Source organism: Poecilia reticulata, chromosome 6 (assembly GCF_904066995.2).
Source record: "Poecilia reticulata chromosome 6, P_reticulata-male-v2, whole genome shotgun sequence".
Taxonomy (NCBI): Eukaryota; Metazoa; Chordata; class Actinopteri; order Cyprinodontiformes; family Poeciliidae; genus Poecilia; species Poecilia reticulata.
Window position 1 is genome coordinate 28250236 of NC_088835.1, and position 20569 is coordinate 28270804.

Genomic DNA, 20569 nt, shown 5'->3' on the forward strand with positions numbered 1-20569 from the left:
CATTTTAAGAAAAAACATTTTTTTGTCAGCGTTATTACCACCTCCTTATTTCACACGTCATTATTTCTTGACTGAAATTATCTTATTTGTTGCAATACCTCAAAACATTTTCCTTTTTGGTCCTGTCTGTTTCAAGTTGAACGTTTAATATTCACTCCAGGTTTGAGCAGATAAAGCAGAAGAAACATCAGCAACTTCTCTCTCTCTCTCTCACACACACACATGCACGCACACACACACTCACACACAGATTGCACAGCGTCATTTGGGCCTCGACTCTTTACTCAGCTGTGTGAACGTTTTCAGTCACATTTGGAAGCAAAAGGAAAGCAGCAAACATAAATGAGGCACCTTCACCATTAAAACAGAAGATTGTCGAGTCTAAATGTTAGAAAATACAGAGTCTGTGTTTTGTTTAGCTTTTTTTTTGGAAACATCAGCGTGTGCAAAGAGACGAGCAGATGAAGGCCTCCGTCACTGTGGAGATTAAAATCTGCTCTGTTGATTCATCCTGCAGCTGCAGACCCTTAAAACACTATCCCTGTTTGTGTTAGAAATCTATTTTGCTTTTAATAAAATCATAAATATAGCTGAAGGAGATCTCTCTAGATTTGAAGGCTTGCAGAATTTTTATTCTAAACCATATTAAGCCCCACTTACGTGTAGATAAAACATCTTAAACTTAATTATAATGTTTAGTTTTAAATTGTCCCAAACTGATACATTTTACAGATTATTTTGTTAATAAATGTTTAAAATTTCTCCTGTTTTTGTTTCATTAAAATAACCTGTGTTGTATTTTATAGCTGGAAGAGGAATCAGAGAACACCTCAGATGTTCATGGTCTCCACAGATCATGCAGCCGTGATCCAAATGTCTCTGCAGCAGCAGAAATGTTCTCCCAACTCTGCAGCTTCAGTTTCAGGGGAAGATTCCCTTCTTTGATGAATCCTTTCGGATTGTTTAGGACATTTGGAGAAAGTAAGCTAAGAGCTACACTGCCCCCTATGGGCCTGGCATGGTTAAAACAACACTGAGGGGCGGATTTGTGCAGGTTAATGTGGAAGAAAACTTTTCTGAAACCAATCCTGTGTGTATATATTTTTTTAAAAGATGCAGCGGAGATATTTGGTTTTATAAAGACCGGGTTGTGTGTGTACGATACGACATCATATCGTCAATAGAGGGGAAAAAAGGAGTAAAATTTCCACCAACAAAACTCAATAATTTTGAGAATAATCTCAGAAATGATTTAGAAAAACAATGACATTCTTAGCTCCAAAAGTCAAAAGTTTGCTTGTAAAAAAAACCTCAATAATTTTGAGATTAATTTCAGTAGATTTCTAAAAAAAAAAAAAAAAAACTTGGAAATTTCTGAGTTTCAAAAGTCCCGACATTTTCAACTTTAAAACTCAAGTCAAATATTTTTGACTTTTGAAACTCAGAAATGTCCTAGTATTTTGTACTAGAAAATTTCTAAGATTTATCTAAAAATTTCTGAGTTTTTATTTTTTTGGCAATTTGTTGACTTTTCAAGCTCAAGAATTTTCTTGTTTTTTTCTAGAAAATTAAAATTTTTCTTCTAGCAAATTTTCAACTTTTAAAGCTCAGAAATAGCTGAGTTTTTCTAGAAAATGTATAGAAAAAATAAGGAAACTTGAGATCAATCTCAAAATTTCTGAGCTTTTCGGTGGGAATTTATTCCTTTTTTTCTATCCGGAATGGTCCTAATATGCCATCACTGTTATGAGGCCTTATATAAATTATATTTTTATTATTTAAGCTGCAAAAAAAAACATTTTTTTTGCTGAAACTTTTAGTATAGACTACCTTTGGATTGTGGGCCTGCAAGCTGCACTAATATTAGAGTAAAAGCAGCTTTTTGTGCCTTTTTTTCTGTTTAGTTTTCAAGCTTTCTTCTTCTTCTCCCAGTTGTTTCCACCTTTTAAAGCTGTTTGGCGCCACCTAGTGGTCTTTTAAAGCATCTCTGCTGTTTTGTGTCCTTTTAGTGATTTTTCTAGTCGTTTCTTTGTGACTGAAGTTTTAAACGGTGAGTAAAATATCCAAGCATGGGTACATGTAAGTAACTTCTGTTAATAAATGGTGAATATAAAGTGATTATTGGGGACGTTTCAGTGAGTTCAGTCGTTTTGGTCCTCAGAGGGATTCGCCCGGCGACTCGGACCGGTCAGAACGCTGAATGAACCCACCATGCAGAGAGGAAGTTCTGGTGGTCCAGTCCGGGCGTAAGGCCGGCGTAGCATGCACACGGTGAGGCTTCAGTCTGAGGAAGAGGACGATGAGGAGGAGGACGGGTCATTCGATGAAGATGTCCTCAGTGGGACAGGAGTAACCGACGTGCTCCTTGTAGAACTGCTGGAACGCCCGTCTGCACAGAGCAGCAAGTAATCAGATTACTCACTGGGGGAACCAGTTCATCCATCTGTGTTATCCGTCCGTCCATCCAGTTATCAACTATCCATCCATCCAGTTATCCATCCGTCCATCCATCCAGTTATCAACTATCCATCCATCCATCCATCCATCCATCCATCCATCCATCCATCCATCCATCCATCCATCCAGTTATCAACTATCCATCCATCCATCCAATTATCCATCCATCCATCCATCCATCCAGTTATTAACTATCCAGCCATCCAGTTATCCATCCATCCGTCCATCCAGTTATCAACTATCCATCCATCCAGTCATCCATCCATCCATCCAGTTATCAACTATCCATCCATCCAGTTATCCATCCAGTTATCCATCCATCCATCCAGTTGTCAACTATCCATCCATCCAGTTATCCATCCATCTAGTTATCCATCCATCTAGTTATCCATCCATCCATCCATCCATCCAGTTATTAACTATCCATCCATCCATCCAGTTATACATCCATCCATCCATCCAGTTATCCATCCATCCATCCATCCATCCATCCATCCATCCATCCATCCATCCATCCATCCATCCATCCATCCATCCATCCAACCAACCAACCAGTTATCCATCCATCCATTCAACTAGTTATCCATCCATCCGTCCGTCCATCTAGTTATCCAACTATCTATCCATCCATCCATCTAGTTATCCAACTATCCATCCATCCGTCCGTCCGTCCGTCCGTCCGTCCGTCCATTTTTTTCTTTTCTCCTCCTGACTGTTACCTTTCTTCAGTAACTCATTTTTGCTCTTTTTCATTGTACCAAATATCAGGAATCTCACTAAATCCTCTAAAATCTTCCAGTTTCATCATTATCACTAAAACAGGTGTGAACTCAAAATGAATGTGGAAACATATTTTGATTCCCTTCCAGGAATCAAAGAAACATTTTAAACTCTAATCACTTCTGAAGTCAAGTCAGTGCAGTTTATTTATTTTTCCTTAAATAATTTTGTTTGGCACTTGAAATACACTGACAAATAATAGTTATGATCAATGAGCATCAAAATAGCAAATCTAACAGAAGAACTGACTGTGATGTGATGTTTATTTTAACGGCTTCCTCTCTGAAGCCAAGAGGTAAAATGTGGGAGCAGAAACCGTCGGCGTGTCTTTCTCACCGAACAGACTCTGCCAGAGGATGCAAGGTGGTGTCTGACATCAGCACATGGCAGGCGAAGCGCTGCTGGTCGGGATGTTTGGTGATGAATCCAAAGTACCTGCAGCAAAACCAAAATGAGAAGATTTCCAGCTGATGAGATGTGCAGTGACCCAACAGAGAGAATTGAGACAGTTCCAGGTGTGTGAGACGATTCAGGTACGCTGAGCTCACCGGCTGTGTTTGGGATGGCAGCCGCAGAATGAGATGTTCTTCAACTGGAAGAAATGGAAACACTGGTCTCCCTGACAGACACAGAAGCACATTTAATTAATCCAAGGAATCTTGTAATTCATTTTCAATGGTGTTCCTCAGGGATCTGTGCTTGGAAATCTGTTTTTCATTCTTTTGTGATGCAATAATTTGCTCACATCAATTAAAATTTTTGCATTTAAAATGTAATGTGTTGGTTACAGTGGTAATAAAGTGGCTTAAGGACAAACAAAGTTCAGGTTTTGTGACACAGAGACAAACAATTCAACTCCACAAATTAAAATCATTCTTCTCTGGTGTTCCTCATGGCTCTGTGCTGCGACTCCCATTTTTTCCTTTTTTCTCTTTTTCCCATAAAACTAAAATGTTAAATTGAGACATTTAATTGTTTTCATGCTCTCCAGATTGATCTCTGCTCAATTTTTTGAGAACTGCGGACCTTTTTTCAGCTTCATTGGAAGTTCTAGCTGATGTAAAGAGAAACCGAATGATTGGACTCACCCGGTGAACAGAGTGGCACTGGTCCTGAACGATCATCTTCATGCCTTTCACGCTGACCTCCAGCACACAGGCTGACGGCAGCTGACCGGCTGACCGCCTGTTACACACAACCTGTTAGAGCAAACAGACAGACAGTCAGAAAAAAACCTGCATATCTGCAGCAGACAAACACAGAAACAAACACAAAGTTAGAATTTATCTCTTGCAGATAATTGTTGAGTTTTGTCTTTAAGATGAAAGTAAATTTATTTGAAAAGCCAGATGCTGTAAGAACTGTTTAACACAGATTGTTTTTTTGTACCTTTTGCATCGCTGCACACAGGACGTCGTTTCCCATGTGGATGGGAACCTGAACTGAGCCCAGAAACCGAACCACAAACTGCTCCGTCCAGCCGTCGTTACGGACTGAAAGGCAAATAAAGGAACACCAATAAATAATAAACACATATAAATGTTTCAGCTACGTTTATTTTAAAATGTTAATAACTGTGGCACTGCGGAGTCTTGGAAAATGTTTATTTATTGCTATTTTGTTCAGTTTTCTTAGCTTGAGGCTGGATTTTTCCACATTTTCACATTTTGAGATTTTGACACTGTAACAAGATATTATTTGAATTTTTTTGTGCAAAAAACACAAAATCAGATCAAATATTTTAATTTAGCGCAAATATTCTAATACACTTATAACACATAACTGAGTTCTAGTTCCACTGACAGATTATTTCACTAGTTACATAAAAAATATCTAATCAGTAAAATAATCTGCTAATGGAACTGGTACGTTTCTATCAATATTATGAAATTAATTAATCATTAACAAACTCCTGTATCTTGCTGAAAAGTTACTTGTAAGTTCGTTTTTGTCTTATTTCAAGCATACTAAGATATTTCCACTAGAAACGAAACCAAAAATACATTGTAAGATTTTGTGTTTTTGCCAGAGGTGGTAAAGTTTCCAAAAATTATACTAAAGTAAAAGTAGCACAGCTTCAACATATTTTTACCTAAGTAAACGTAAAAAGTAGCCGTCCAAGAAATGACTCAAGTAAGAGTAAAACGTATTTGGTAACTGATCAAATTATCAATCACTTAATATTTTGAAATTACATCAACAGACGACCAAAATATGAAGTTAAGAGGAAACTTCTTTGAGGACCAAAAAGACAATAATTCATATAAGGAACAAAAAAAAACACAATCAGGAAAAATAAAATTTTTCCAAATCAGTTTCTTTCAATTAAAAAAACTAATTAAACTTTAATAAAAAGTGCAGATGTGTTTCTGTGTCTGGTGGATTTTTCGTTAAAACATGTTTGATTTTCACTCAGTTGGTAGAAAATCCAGAAATTTTACTCAAGTAAGAGTAAAAAGTACAGCGTAGTAAAAATACTCCTAGAAGTACCTTTTGTTTTTTTAAAAGTAAATCTTATTGAATAAATGTAGTTAGTTACTACATAACTCTGGTTTTTGCAGTGTATAAATGAAGTAGTGCTGAAAAATCAGACCCAGATCTCTCCCTTAAGAATAAAGCATCTCCTTGTTATAGTTAGTCACAGACTTTTTTAAACTGGTTTGATGTTACTGTAAAGAATTAAAATAATCTCTTCTTCCAGTTTAGGAAGACTGGACCCCTTCCTGCCACCCTGGCGTACCGTGGCTCCCGTCTTTGGGCACCCTGACGGCGTAGAAGGCCGGGAAGATGCCGGTGGCCCCGGTCCTCATGTTGTAGCCCTGACACCACAGATCCTCGCTCTGCTTCAGCATCAGGACCGGGTCGTCCGTTTCCAGCTGCAGCTCGTCTGCGTGACGGGGAACAAACCTGCAGACAGAGACAGAGTCAGCTGCGATCTGTGATGATTTTCATTCACTCTGTCAGTTGGGTCTGTGTTGTGTTTGTGCTGACCTGTAGACGGCCCGGTGGCTCTGCTGCCTCTCCACGCCGTCCAGAACGCAGGAAAACACACCAAACGAGCCGGCACCTGAGGAACAAAAAGCCAACTTCACACCCCAACTGTCAAATATTCAACATGAACTCTGTAAGAGTCGATTCAACAACGGTGACAGTAAAATGTCTCATTATGTTGGTGAAAATATTCAGAGTTAAAATAGGTATTTTTTTACTCTTTGCATTTCCTTTAACATTTGACAAGTTGAAACACTGATCTCTTCCTGAGTTAATATAACACCATAAGCCCGTGTGACTGAAAATGATCCAAACTGAGTGTAAAAAATATAATGTAATTATATGCTGTTTTGTTGTAAACCTATTCAACATAAATATTTATTGAAATCAACAATAACTTAAGACATTTAAATATTTCTCAGCTTTACAGCTAAGACTTAATATATAAATACTTGTAGGATAAGAAACATCTTCCTGGTCTTACCAACGTATTAAGCTTAGCACAGAAACAGCATGTTATTTACATAAAATTAGATTAATAATTGTGAGAGTTAATCAAGTTTTACTCTATAGTTCACTGTAACTTTAAAACTGGGACCTGACTCCGTGTTGAAACTGACTCCGTGTTGAAACTGACTAAGTGTTGAATTAAAGCTGATTTTACTGTGTTCTCCTCACTGACAGGATAAAACCACTTACATGATGTAAAAACATGAACTTTTAAAAATAAACATTCCTCACAGACTATTACAAATTTAACAGCATTGCTGTTTTCGTCTGTAGTAATTGGGTCAAAGTCTGGCGCCATCTTGTGATGTAAACAGGGAAAGTCAAAATGTAAACAACTAAGGCTGAATACACAGAAGCATAGTGAAGATGTGAGCGATTTCAGTAAAGATTTGAGGATTTATCTGCTGTTTTGGAGGAAGAAGTGAGATGGAGAAATGAAGGAGGAGGAGCTGGTTCTACATTTTTGAGCCTCGTTGTTCAGAAAGCAATGAAAACTTCAACATTTCTGAGGAGGAAAGGTTTGACGCTTTAGGGCTGGAGCTGGAAATCTGTCATGCAAAATCACTGAGTGGTAGTAAACAGATCTATAATAATTATTCAGTTTAATTCTGGTTTAATTCATATAATCCAGTTACTGTATTTTCCGCACTATAAGGCGCACCGGATTATAAGGCACACCTTCAATGAATGGGCTATTTTAAAACTTTTTTCATATATAAGGCGCACTGCAGTATAAGGCGCATAGAATAGACGCTACAGTAGAGGCTGGAGTTACGTCATGCATCCACTAGATGGCGCTGCACAAAATTTTGCACTGTTGCTGCACTGTTTTGTTTGGAATGTCAACAAAACAGTCCAACTCCGGTCGGTGAGGAGAGCCTTCCGCAACTGGGTCGGGGCGTAGGCGGACGATGGTCACCCGTCTCCGTTCGCGCACAACATGTTCGTGGAGAACGTGGTGCTAAATGACCTGCAGACGACCTGATTCTAGACGGTTGGTGGGTAGATAGGTCAGTCAAACTTTAACAAACCAGCGTTCTGACAACTATCCCAGCATGCACCGCGCGCTTCTTCTTCTACGGGCAAAAATGAAGTCGGCGGCTGCTTACCGTAGTTGCTAGACCTGATGTGGCTCAATATTGGTCCATAAATAAGGCGCACCGGATTATAAGACGCACTGTCGGCTTTTGAGGAAATTGAAGGTTTTTAGGTGCCTTATAGTGCGGAAAATACGGTACTTTAAAGCAACCGGTTCTGTTCCAACATCTGAATAATTTTCCTATTCCTCTATTTCCACGACTTGAGTGAATTTTTTTTACTTTTGATAACTGAATAGTATTTCTATGCTACAGTCTTGTACAGTAGAGGGTTTATCCGTTGATGTCAGGAATTCAAGCATGTTAACTATTTAAACTGTTTATAATAAGGCTAATAAAATTATCTGCAACCCACAGCCAGTGCAGATCATCTCTATTTACCTGCCACAGCAACGTTTCTGCTTTCTGCAGCTTTTAATCAAATAATCTGACTACTGAACTGTTTGAAACATGTTACTTTATGGCTTTAATATATGCATTTTCATATATTTTTGTATTGTGGATTAACACTGTATACCTTGAAATAGACCTGACATGCGTGCAAACTCATAGAAAACATGCAACTTTGTTTTTCCATGCTTAAAATGTGTTAATGCTCCACATTCCTGGAGGATTGTAGTTTTTAATTCAGAACTACAGCTGTGCAATATATCAACTCACAGTGGTCACCATAAAACGACTGCGTCCGACAGCAACACTGCAGAGGATGCAATATGCAATATTTAAAAGCCTATCAAATTTCAGGTACCACGCATTTAAAACTCTGCTTCTAGTGCCGACATTTGTCCACTTTGAACTGTCCTCCAGCAGGAGCTTTTGATTTAAAATGCACTATTTTTAGAAAACCTTGAAAATATGAACAGAGATGGTTGAAACATAATATCAGGAATCACTAAACCATCAGAAATGGACAGAAAACTCCTTAAAAAAATCTTCCTGGGTTCATATTAAGAAAAAAACTATAATAATTTTTGTGTTTTTTTTTATTTATTTATATCTTAATTTTTATGGATTACAAGCTGAAACTTGTTCATGCTTAAGAGTTCAGTGCCTTGGAATCATGTTAATCACTAAATAAAGACAAGAATTTGGTTTGGTACAGCTTGGTACATTTTATGCAACCGGCTTATTTTTCCTCTATTCGTGACAACAGCGCTCAGTGAGAAGGGAATATCTGCAGGTAAACTCACCTGTGGCGCTGTACGGGCTGCTGCTGTTGGCGGTGAACAGGTTGAGGAACTTCCTGCTTCTGGGGCCTCTTCCTCCTCCATTAGACTCGTCTTCCTCTGAAGTTGTGGCCGACGAAACCTTGGACTGCTTGCAGACCCGTGCAACTGCAACTACTTCCCTCCTTCTCTTCACCTCCTCCTCCCTCCTCCTCTTTAGGTCCTCCTCCTTCCTCCTCTTTGCCTCCTCCTCCTCTTTTTTTCTCTTCTTCTCCTCTTGTCTTTGTTTCTCCTCCTCTTTTCTCCTTTCTTGAATCAGAAAACAAGTAGTAGAAAGCACAGTGTTAGTTGCTTTTCTTACAGTTCTGGTGTTCCACCAGGTTTTGTGTTTGGCCCTTTCTATCTTCCTCCAGTTTAAAGAAGAAATTCCTTATTTACCTCTATGCAAATGATACTTGCCTTCATATAAAAATGTTAAAAACTTTGAAAACATTACTGAAAATGAAGTAAACGTAGAATCAAGAACTACAAATCAAGATTAAAATAATAGTGAACAGAAAGAAATGCAGATTTTTATACGTTAGAGCCTTCATTGAACCCCTTATTACAACAGTAAAGGTGCTAACTGATGGCACACGTGACGTAATGATCTGTAGTTTTTAGAAACGGTTGATTTTTCAGACACCAAAACGCATTAATTTATTGCCAAAGGGTGATTTTTTTAAGCGCTTGGGATGTTTTTTAGAAGCAGTTCAGACGTAAATGAACGTATAAAAAATATGAAATCCCCTTTAAAGCAAAAATAATTTTGTTAAATTTTGGAAACAGAAGCTGCTTAGTCTTTCTTTTTAGCAATATATTCTGGGATTTGGGTCCAGAAACCTGGGAGCAGTGATGAACTCCGATCTGAACCTTCAGAGCCACATAAAGACAGTTACAAAGTCGGCCTTCTATTGTTGACTCAAAAATCACACTGCTGATGTTAGCATCCACACTTTACTGGGCTTCATTAACATAGTTAACAACATGCCCAGCGCTCCTCTCACAACAGAAGGAAAAACTGCAGTTCTAGCCCCGCCTCCCATTACCTCACATCCGACACATGCGCAGTTAAGGGTTAGGGTTAGGGGAATCGCCCTTACAACTTAACACCTGAAGAACATCTCCAAGATTAGAGGACTAATTCTGATCTAGAGAAACTCATCCATGCGTTTATCTTTAGTCGGTCTGCCTAAAAACACCAATCAGATCCAGACGCTGCTGCGGGAGTTCTGACTAAAACCAGGAAGTTAGAGAACATCACCCAGTTCTAAAGTCCTTCCTCTGGCTCCCTGTAGCTCAGAGAATAGACTTTCAATACTGTTAGTTTATAAATCACTGAACGGCTCAGCACCACAACACATTAAAGATCTGCTGTTGTCATAGCAACCTTCCAGACCTCTCAGGTCGTCTGGTTCTGCTCTGCATCCAGAACCAGAACCAAACATGGAGAAGCAGCATTCAGCTTCTATGCACCACAAATCTGGAAGAAACTTCCAGAAAACCACAAAACAGCCGAAACATTGAGATCCTTTAAGTCAAGACCAGAAACCCAGCTGGTTGGAGTTGCTGTCAAAACATAATAAAAATTTAACTTGACTAAATGTAACGTTTCAGTTACTGACTGTTTGTTCTGACTTTTGTGTTTTTATGATGTAAAGAACTTTGAAATGCCTTGTTGCTGAAATGTGCTATGACTGACTGACTGACTGACTGACTGACTGATTGTTGGACTGACTGACTGACTGGCTGACTGACTGATTGTTGGACTGACTGACTGACTGACTGACTGACTGACTGACTGACTGACTGACTGACTGACTGGCTGACTGATTGTTGGACTGACTGACTGATTGTTGGACTGACTGACTGACTGATTGTTGGACTGACTGACTGACTGACTGACTGACTGACTGACCGACCGATAAAGCAGCTCCTCTGTTTCTACCTAGCTTCCTGGCCTCCTCACTCTTCCTCCTCTCCTCCTCGTACTCGGGGTCTTCCTCCTCGTTGGCCGACTGGTAGACGGTCTCGGCGTCGCTGTCCTCGTGCTCGTTGGGTCCGTGCAGGCAGTCCTTCAGCTGGCCCAGCTCCAGCTGCGCCTGCTCGTCCACCACCAGCGTGTATTTTACCGATTCGTAGCTCAGCCCGGCCGCCGCCTCGCTCTTCGGTCGGGTTCGGTCCAACTTAGCGTCCACTGTGTCTTCAGCTTTGTCCCCGCCTGCGCCCGTCTCTGCGGCGGTACGGTCCGTCTCTGGTTTGTCCTTGTCTGCCGACGTGCGTGGCGGGCGGTTCTGGACGGGCGCAGAGGGAGTCGGATCTCCTTCCCCGTCTTCTTCTCGGATGTCTGGGTTGGTTCTGCAGGACAGAGAGGGATGGAGCGGTCCAGGAGGGGGCCCCTCTGTGTCTGAACTCAGGGACATCCGGTTGGACCCCCCCTCACTGCTGGACCGGGACAGCGCAGCAGGGGGGTTCTCCTGGGTTCTGTCATGGTTTTGGCCTGAGAAAACAAATCAGAGTTGGTAAGACCTGCCGCAATAATCAATATCAAATAATCACATGATTTATTGTTTTTCTTTTTTCTCTCTTTCATAGTTTTTATTTTTTTACTTAAACAAGCTCCTATATCTTGCTAAAATGTTACGTTTAAGTTGTTTTTCTGATTTCAAATGTACTAAGATATTTGCACTAGAAACTAGACCAAAAATACTTTTAAGATTTTGTGTTTTTGCAGTGTATAAATGAAATGGTGCTGAAAAAAGAGATCCAGATCTCTTCCAATCTTAAATCAGCTCTTATTAATAATGATTTCCTTGTTATTCTTAACCACAGACACATTTTTTGGTCTGATGTCACTTTACAGAATTAACACTTGAGTCGCCTTTTTACCAAGTATTTTTTAAACTATTATTTGACTAATATCTTTGAAGGCTGCTTTTTACTTTCACTAGAATGAAGATATGTTGAAGTATTTCTACTCTTTCTTCAGTGAAACTTCTGGGTTTTCTACCCACTGGATGAAAAACAAACATGTTTCAACCCAGAAATTAACCGCACACACACAAGCATTCACACGCGTGCATAACCCACCCCCCCACCCCACACACACACACACACTTTTTATTGAAAGGAATTGATTTGGAAAAACTTTCTTTGCCTGATTTTATTTTTTGTTTCTTGAACTTTGTTACTATTAATTATTTTCATTCATGTCCTTAAAATACAAAGAATTTCCACAGAAATGTATATTTTGGTCTGATTATGTAATTTTTAAATATTAAATGGTTGATAATTTGATCAGTTACTCATTACTTGAGTAGATTTTTCACCAAATACTTTTTTTCTCTTGAAAATGTCTCAGACGGCTACTTTTCCTTTTCTTGAGTAAAAACATGTTGAAGTTACTCTTTCTCTAGTTGTTAGTTTCTCTCTAAACTCTCTGGAGGTGCTGCCTGGCGTTTCCCACCTTGGTTCTGGCTCTTCTCCTGGTTCTGGCTCTTCTCCTGCCTCCTTGCTGCTACAGGTGTGCGTGGGACCACCATGGCAGGCAGGTAAACCTCCTGGTTGGACAGCTTGTTGTTGGACTTGATGCCTGCTCCTCCTCTGCTGCTCATCTTCGCTCCTCCTCTTCCTCTCCCCTCAGCAGGCCGGCCTCTCGGCCCGTTTACCTCCCTCTGCCTCTGATGTCCGTTCCTGTCTTTGTCCTTCGCCTTGTCCTCACACAGCCGTCCCCCTCTCCGGTCCGTCCCGTTGCCCCTGAGCTCTCCCAGGTTCTTCTCCTTCATCGCTCCTCTCCCTCCTCCTCCTCTCCCGCCTCCCCCGCTTCCTGCGGCTCTCCGCTGACTCCTCGGCGTGCTGCAGGGTTGCGTGGCTGCGGATGTCGTCCGTTCTCGTGGTCGGACCCGTGCGTCTGCGGCTGAGGCGGCAGCCTGCGCGTTGTTTCTGCTGTTGGAGGCGCCGACAGTGGGCGGTTTTGGTGCCGGCCGGCGCTGAGCTGTGGGCCGGACTTTGTTCTCTGGTTTTGGCTTGGCATCCTGAGGTGCTGGATCTCCTGAACGCAGAAAGAAAAAAAGAAAACATCAGATTATGTGTTACTCAACCTGCAGAACAGAAAACAGGCAGATTATACGTGTAGTAAGAAGATTAGTCTGGACCGGTGCTGCAGGAACTTTTGTTTTCTTTACAAACTCTTACTCAACTCTAAACTCTGAGGCTTAACAGCTTCCTGCCTGAGAGCCTGAAGGAAACAGCTAACAAAGAATCATTATCATTAATGTTGACCGGACTGTCGCTTGATCACAGCAATCATAGAAAAGGTGCTGAAGTACTGTCCATGAAATAACCTGCCATCGCATCTGCAAAACTTCGACACCCCTGGGTGCAACAAAAACAGCTGCAGTGTTTGTAGCACACTTGGCATGTTGGTTGTACCCTTGACATGTCGGTTGCACCCTTTGCAGGTTTGTTGCACACTTGGCATGATGGTTGCACCCTTAGCATGTTGGTTGTACCCTTGACATGTTGGTTGGACCCTTGGCATGTTGGTTGGACCCTTGGCATGTTGGTTGCACCCTTTGCAGGTTTGTTGCACACTTGGCATGATGGTTGCACCCTTGACATGTCGGTTGCACCCTTGGCATGTTGGTTGGACCCTTGGCATGTTGGTTGCACCCTTTGCAGGTTTGTTGCACACTTGGCATGATGGTTGCACCCTTGACATGTTGGTTGGACCCTTAGCAGGTTTGTTGCACACTTGGCATGATGGTAGCACCTTTAACATGATGGTTGCACCCTTGGCATGTTGGTTGTACCCTTGGCATGATGGTTGTACCCTTGACATGTCGGTTGCACCCTTGGCATGTTGGTTGGACCCTTAGCAGGTTTGTTGCACACTTGGCATGATGGTAGTACCCTTTACATGATGGTTGCACCCTTTACATGATGGTTGTACCCTTTGCAGGTTTGTTGCACACTTGGCATGATGGTAGCACCCTTGACATGTCGGTTGCATCCTTGGCATGTTGGTTGCACCCTTTACATGATGGTTGTACCCTTTGCAGGTTTGTTGCACACTTGGCATGATGGTTGCACACTTGGCATGATTGTTGTACCCTTGGCATGTTGGTTGGACCCTTTACATGATGGTTGCATCCTTGGCATGTTGGTTGCACCCTTTACATGATGTTTGTACCCTTTGCAGGTTTGTTGCACACTTGGCATGATGGTTGCACCCTTTACATGATGGTTGCACCCTTGGTATGTTTGTTGCACCCTTTACATGATGGTTGCACCCTTTACATGATGGTTGTACCCTTTACATGATGGTTGCACCCTTTACATGATGGTTGCACCCTTTACATGATGGTTGCACCCTTTACATGATGGTTGCACCCTTTACATGATGGTTGTACCCTTTACATGATGGTTGCACCCTTTACATGATGGTTGCACCCTTTACATGATGGTTGCACCCTTTACATGATGGTTGTACCCTTTACATGATGGTTGCACACTTGGTATGTTTGTTGTACCCTTTACATGATGGCTGCACCCTTTACATGATGGTTGTACCCTTTACATGATGGTTGCACACTTGGTATGTTTGTTGTACCCTTTACATGATGGTTGCACCCTTTACATGATGGTTGTACCCTTTACATGATGGCTGCACCCTTTACATGATGGCTGCACCCTTTACATGATGGTTGCACCCTTTACATGATGGTTGCACCCTTGGTATGTTTGTTGCACCCTTGGTATGTTTGTTGCACCCTTGGCATGTTTGTTGCACCCTTTACATGATGGTTTCACCCTTTACATGATGGTTGCACCCTTTACATGTTTGTTGCACCCTTGGCATGTTTGTTGCACCCTTCACATGTCTGTTTGTTGTACCTGTGATGTGTGGGGAGGAAGAGTGGGAGTCCTTCCAGCTGTCCTTTTTACCCAAAGAGTTGTTGTTGATGGAGTCCTGAAAGAAACAACATGTTGAGAGAAAGATCATCCATCCATCTATCCATCCATCCATCCATCCATCCATCCATCCATCCATCCATCCATCCATCCATCCATCCATCCATCCATCCATCCATCCATCCATCCATCCATCCATCCATCCAAATGGATTTACTGCTTGAAAAATCTCTGACGTTTTGATCAAACCAGAATCAGAACCAGCATATCTCCAGAATAAACAACATATAATCATGAATTTGTCCTGCTGGTCTAACACCTGGTTACCATGGTTACCGTGTTAACTCTGAGCAACAGTTTGTCAGATCCAAACCTCTAAAAATAAATATTTTGACTTTCATCACGAAACACAGGCCGTTTCTCTTTTCTGAGCTCAAACACACCAGAGACGTTTTCATTCATCGCTGGAAGTTCTTTCAGTTTCTCTAAATATAAACGCCTGACCCAGTAAGCCGCAGGAATTTCCCCAGGTTTAAAAAGAAACTATACGAACAGATGAAGACGATCACTCACATCACAGGTCAGACTGAAGTTCTTTAAAGGGATTTCTAAACCAGAACAGACCCAGCTTTTTAAAAATTCATACATATCTTTCATCATTTTTTTCTTTCGTTTTTGTTATTTTTGTCCTTGTTGGTCGATTTCTGGGCGTTTATGTCATTTTATGGTTGTTCTGCATTTATGTTTTTCAGCTGTTGTCTTATTCATTTCAGTTCTGGACACTTTGTGAGTCTCTTTCATCAATTTCCTTGAAATCATTGCAAAAACAAAAAAATCTTACCAAATATTTATGGTTTACTTCCTAGTGCAAAGATATTTGTACACTTTAAACAAAACTACACTGTAAATAACTTTTCAGTAAGAAGTAAGAGTTTCATCAATATTAAGTAATTTTTTACTTAAAACAAAATCCTACATTGTAACTTGTAAGTTAGTTCTGTTTTATTACAAGTGCACTAATAAACGAGACCAAAAATATTTGATTAAGATTTTGTGTTTTTGCCGTGTGCATCCTCAGCACGAGGAACCAGAACCGTTACTGGACCAGAACCGTTACTGGACTCGCGACTCGCTGCGTTTTCCAGCTGATAAATCTCAGAAGCGGAGAGGCAACGATCAGAAGGAGTCCAGATCTTCTGTCTCACAGCGAGCTGCTCGACTGAAACAGACCCAACTAATCGATGAAGCGTCCTGTTACGCCGACTCAGCACATCCTTCCCTGATCCGCTGGCAGCCGTCAGAACCTGCAGAGTGGAGATCTTAAATGGATTTATTAGGGTGTTATTTGTTCAGATCTTCCTCTTCCTCTCCAGCAGGACAGCTCAGGGAAAAATCTCCTGGTGTTTCTGCAGGAACCTACAGATTAATTTGACCGTCTCTTCTGTCGATTTAAGGATTTTATGTTATTTTCCCAACTTAAACTTGGCATAAATCCTGGTTGGTACAACCAACTTAATTAAAAAACTGTGTTTAATGATTTTTTTAAGTCAAAATGATGAGAAAAACATTGAAATGACGGAAAAATGTTGAATCAAAGAAAAAAAGGAGATGAAAAAGAAACTGAAATAATGTGAAAAAGTTAGAAATGATTCAATTCAGGAATAATGAGTCAAAATAATAGAAAAAAAATTCAAAATGGCAAAATTATAAAAATGATTAAATAAGAAAAAAAGTTTAATTGTTGAGAAAATGTTAAAAAATTTATAATAAAGTTGAAATAATGAGAAATATTAAGAAAAGCCCAAGGACAAGTTTGTTTTCTTTTAATTTTCTAACCCTTATTGTTTTATCATTTCAGAGAAATGATGAGAAAAATATTCAAATGAGAAAAAAAGACAAGATTTTGAAAAAAAATGAAGAAAAGATGAAAAAAAGTCAAACGATCAACAAAAAGTTTGAAAATACAAATTTATAAGAATTAGACAATGAAAAGAAAAATAAATAAATTATGAGACAAAATGTCCAAATGAGAAAAAAGATTAAATGATGAGAAAATATCTGACATGATGAAACAATCCAAGTTATGAGGATAAAAGTAAAAATCATGAGAAAAAAGACAAAATTATCAGAAAAGGTTGAAATAATGAGGAAACTCTGACATGATGAAACAATCCAAATTATGAGAAAAAAGTTGGAAAAAGTGTTGCAATAATTCTGCCTTTTTTCAAGATATTTTGATTCAAAAACAGCAAAAAGTTTTTTTTTTATTTCAAATTTAAAGGAAAGATTCACCATTTTCTTCCTCCTAGCGAACTATAATCTTATTTTGAAGAAATGATTTGTAATTATTTGGTGCTCCTTAAAGCTTTGAAGCCTTTAATTTGACTGCATCAAGTTCTGCTAAGGCTGACTGGACTGGGAACCGACCCAGTAAACAGGAAGAGGCTCGTTTAAGGAGGAACTCCAGAACTTGCTGCTGCTGCTGCTGAGGATGATGCTCTGCCCGAGGGATCAGACTGAAATACTGCAGCATCAGCAGCCGAACACAGCCCACAGTGAAAAAAGGTTGCTTAATTTCTGAAAGTATCACCTTCATGTATTTCTATGATCACTGTGAGTGAAAATGTGGGCTTTATGGGATGGGAAGCCCCGGTTTTAACTCGTTCTGAGTAACGAGGGCTGGAGGCCATCTTGTTTTCCTTTCACTTTGAATTCTTGCTCACACTCTGAAGCTGCATGTTCCACTATCTGCCTTATAACTAAGACCGGGTCACTACATTTTTAGTTTTTGAAGATTTAATTTTAGAAAAATCTTGAGTTTTTTTCACCAATTCACTTCTTGGGCTACCATGGTTCAGAGTGATGCTTGTTTTTCTATTTATTTGGATTTTGAACTCAACAGAATACTAGGGATAGACTACAATTTCATATCTTTAATTACAAGAATAAAGTCGTAAAAAACACTAATTTTATGAGAACTTCAACAAAACAAATAAAAAATGAAACTGAGGAAAGTTTAGCCTCTTCTGAAGTTCTATGTTGGGACCAGTTTAACCAATGAATGAAATTAAATTAAATCTTCATTTATTTTGAACAAGTAAACTGTCAGAGAAAAGGTAAAACAATTAAGAAGAAAATATACCATAATAATAATCAAACATATAAAAAATTAAACCTTCATATCCAGTTTGAATAGGAGGAGGAAGAAGACAAAGTTTATTAAATTCCATCCAAATATGTCCCACATATTCCATATTTACATATCCATCTACTATTTTGTTTCATCCTTGGAAACAAAATATTTAACAGGGAGAAAACCAAAGTATGAGGCTGGTGGCATCACAACGCAAAAACAAAAACCTTACCAAGTATTTTTTCTAGTTTCTAGTACAAATATCTTATACTGGCTCCACTGGCAAATTATTTAACTTATTTAAGACATTTACTGAAAACACTTCCTCATTCTCGCTAAAAAGTTACTTTAAATTAGTTTTGACTTATTTCAAGTGTACTAATATAATTAGAAACTAGATCAAAACTACTTGATAAGAATTAGCTCTTTTGCAGTTTCCGAGCTTTCCCACTCTGCTCCTTCAGACTAGCTAACAGCAATTAGCAAACATCTGGTGGAACTGCACATCTGCTGAGCTCATTATACAAACTACTTCTCAGAGAAACACTGGAGAAAATGTTGTTCAAAGAGGAGTGTTGTGATGACGTGCTGAAGGCGGCATTTTGGAAAGAACAGAAGCTTCTTAAAGAGACAGACGCCCAATTTCAAGGTGTTAAATTGTAATGTCAATTTTCTTTTAAAGATTACCTATTATGCTTCCTGGAACATGTTAGGATAGGCTTGTGGTCTACACAAAACATATTCACTACACTATTTGCACAAAATGAGGTTTTAGTTTGCCGTTAGACTATTTTGAGCTGTTTTAGGGCCTTTTCTAACTTCCAATCCAAACAAGCTGCTGCTGGCCACACCCCCCAACTCAGTCACACTCGTACGTAAAAATAGCTGCAAACAGATGCACAATTAAACAACCGTACATCTCTGAAAAGCAGAAGTGGAGTATCCTGCACAAACAACAAAAATGCAGCAAGTGGTTTCTGGATGGCATGTATAAACAACAACACTCTTGTCTTTTCCAGCACAGCGCATACAGCAGTAAAACCAGCTGAACTAACATGCTGGACCTCCAATTGGGTTGCTAGGTTACGGGTGGAACTCTGCTGGGGTTGCTAGGTAACAAGCTGATTTGTGATGTCACATTCCGAAGGTTTTTGAAACGACACCAAAAAATGTTAACTGGCTGGGTAGTTTTCTAAGTGCTTACGCTGATTTTAGAAGCACCAGAGACTCAAATGTAAGTGTAAAATAATAACAGGTTCTCTTTAAGTCATATTTGATATTTACAGCATTTTCAAAACAACTGAAGGTAACACGGTTACTTGACTGTGCCATAAAATGATTTTATATGCCTGGCATAATACCGCCCCTTTAAAGATGCATATTATAATTTCTTTTTAAGATTCTAATCTTTATTTTTAAAGGGGTGTGGACTCTTCTCAGAGCCTCTGTCTGAGTCTGGCTGGATCGGAACCAGACCTGCCTCCTGTCTCTGTAAACACCCCGAGACGATGAGCTAAATCCGATCTTCTACTGCTCTGGAGTCAGCAGTCCAGACGTGTTTTTTCCCAGAATCGGCACTATTTATCGTGATTGCAACTGAATATTTTCCCAAGATGGCAGAGCAGCAGCGGCATCAGCAGCAGCCGGGACGAACACGGCCAGGCGTCGTTCGATGAATCACTTCACCCTGATCCACTCTGACTCCTTCAGTCCTGGAACCGATCAGGAACATTCAGCATCCCGGGAGAGGGGATGTGACCCGAATGACACACTCGATTACACACAGATGCTCTCTCACACACACACAGTCACCCAGTTATCGGCCGACCTCTGGGTGGGTCCGCCCGGTCCGATCGGACCTACCTGGGTGCCGGCTTGTGGGAGCTGTGGGAACAGATTCAGGCTGGTCGGTCTCTTTGGTCGGTATTTATCCATGACAGCGCAGGTGGATCCTCCGTCGACAGGCAGCAGCTTCCTCCCTCCTCCTCCTCCTCCTTTATCGGCGCTCCTCGGCTCGGACAAGGCCTCCCCCTCCCTCCTCTACCTCCCTGTCATCTCCTCTTCCTCCTCGGTCCTCCGAGCATCGTTCAGCTCTGAGCTCCTTCTCTGGCCACGCCCCTCTTCCCCGACGATTGGCCCTGCACGCCGTCACATCACCTTCATCACCACAACGCAGAGGAAGAGGGAGAGGGAGAGGGATTGTGTTGAGTTGTGATGGAGGGAGTCGGGACTGAGATGAGCGAGAGATACAGAAGGAGGAAGAGGAGGGGAGGGAGGGAGGAAGTCAGGGGCAGCCAATCAGAGCAAACCATGACATCATCAGCTGATCTGCCTTCAGGCTAATGAACATACAGAGAGTGACTCAGAGAAATACGATTAGACAGCAGGACAGGCGGACTAAGGCAACGGCCAGTCAGTAAAGCAGTCGGCAAACTGTTTGATGACTGGGAACCAGTCTGCCAGTCTGTCTCAACCCAGTTCAG

The 20569-nt window shown here is 40.6% G+C and overlaps 1 protein-coding gene across 1 annotated transcript; it reads right to left on the minus strand.

Moving 5' to 3' along the window:
• Positions 1 to 1831: 1831 nt before the first annotated feature.
• Positions 1832 to 20341, minus strand: LOC103466761 (C-Jun-amino-terminal kinase-interacting protein 1-like). Its single transcript, XM_081608327.1, has 12 exons — positions 19950 to 20341; positions 14936 to 15011; positions 12507 to 13091; positions 10989 to 11540; positions 9026 to 9310; positions 6229 to 6304; positions 5978 to 6144; positions 4627 to 4730; positions 4326 to 4436; positions 3786 to 3856; positions 3574 to 3672; positions 1832 to 2389 (listed from the first exon to the last, which is right to left on the minus strand). Exons 1-12 carry the CDS (start codon positions 20019 to 20021, stop codon positions 2317 to 2319), a joined length of 2271 nt encoding a protein of 756 aa, XP_081464453.1. The 5' UTR covers positions 20022 to 20341; the 3' UTR covers positions 1832 to 2316.
• Between the last annotated feature and the right edge of the window lie 228 nt (positions 20342 to 20569).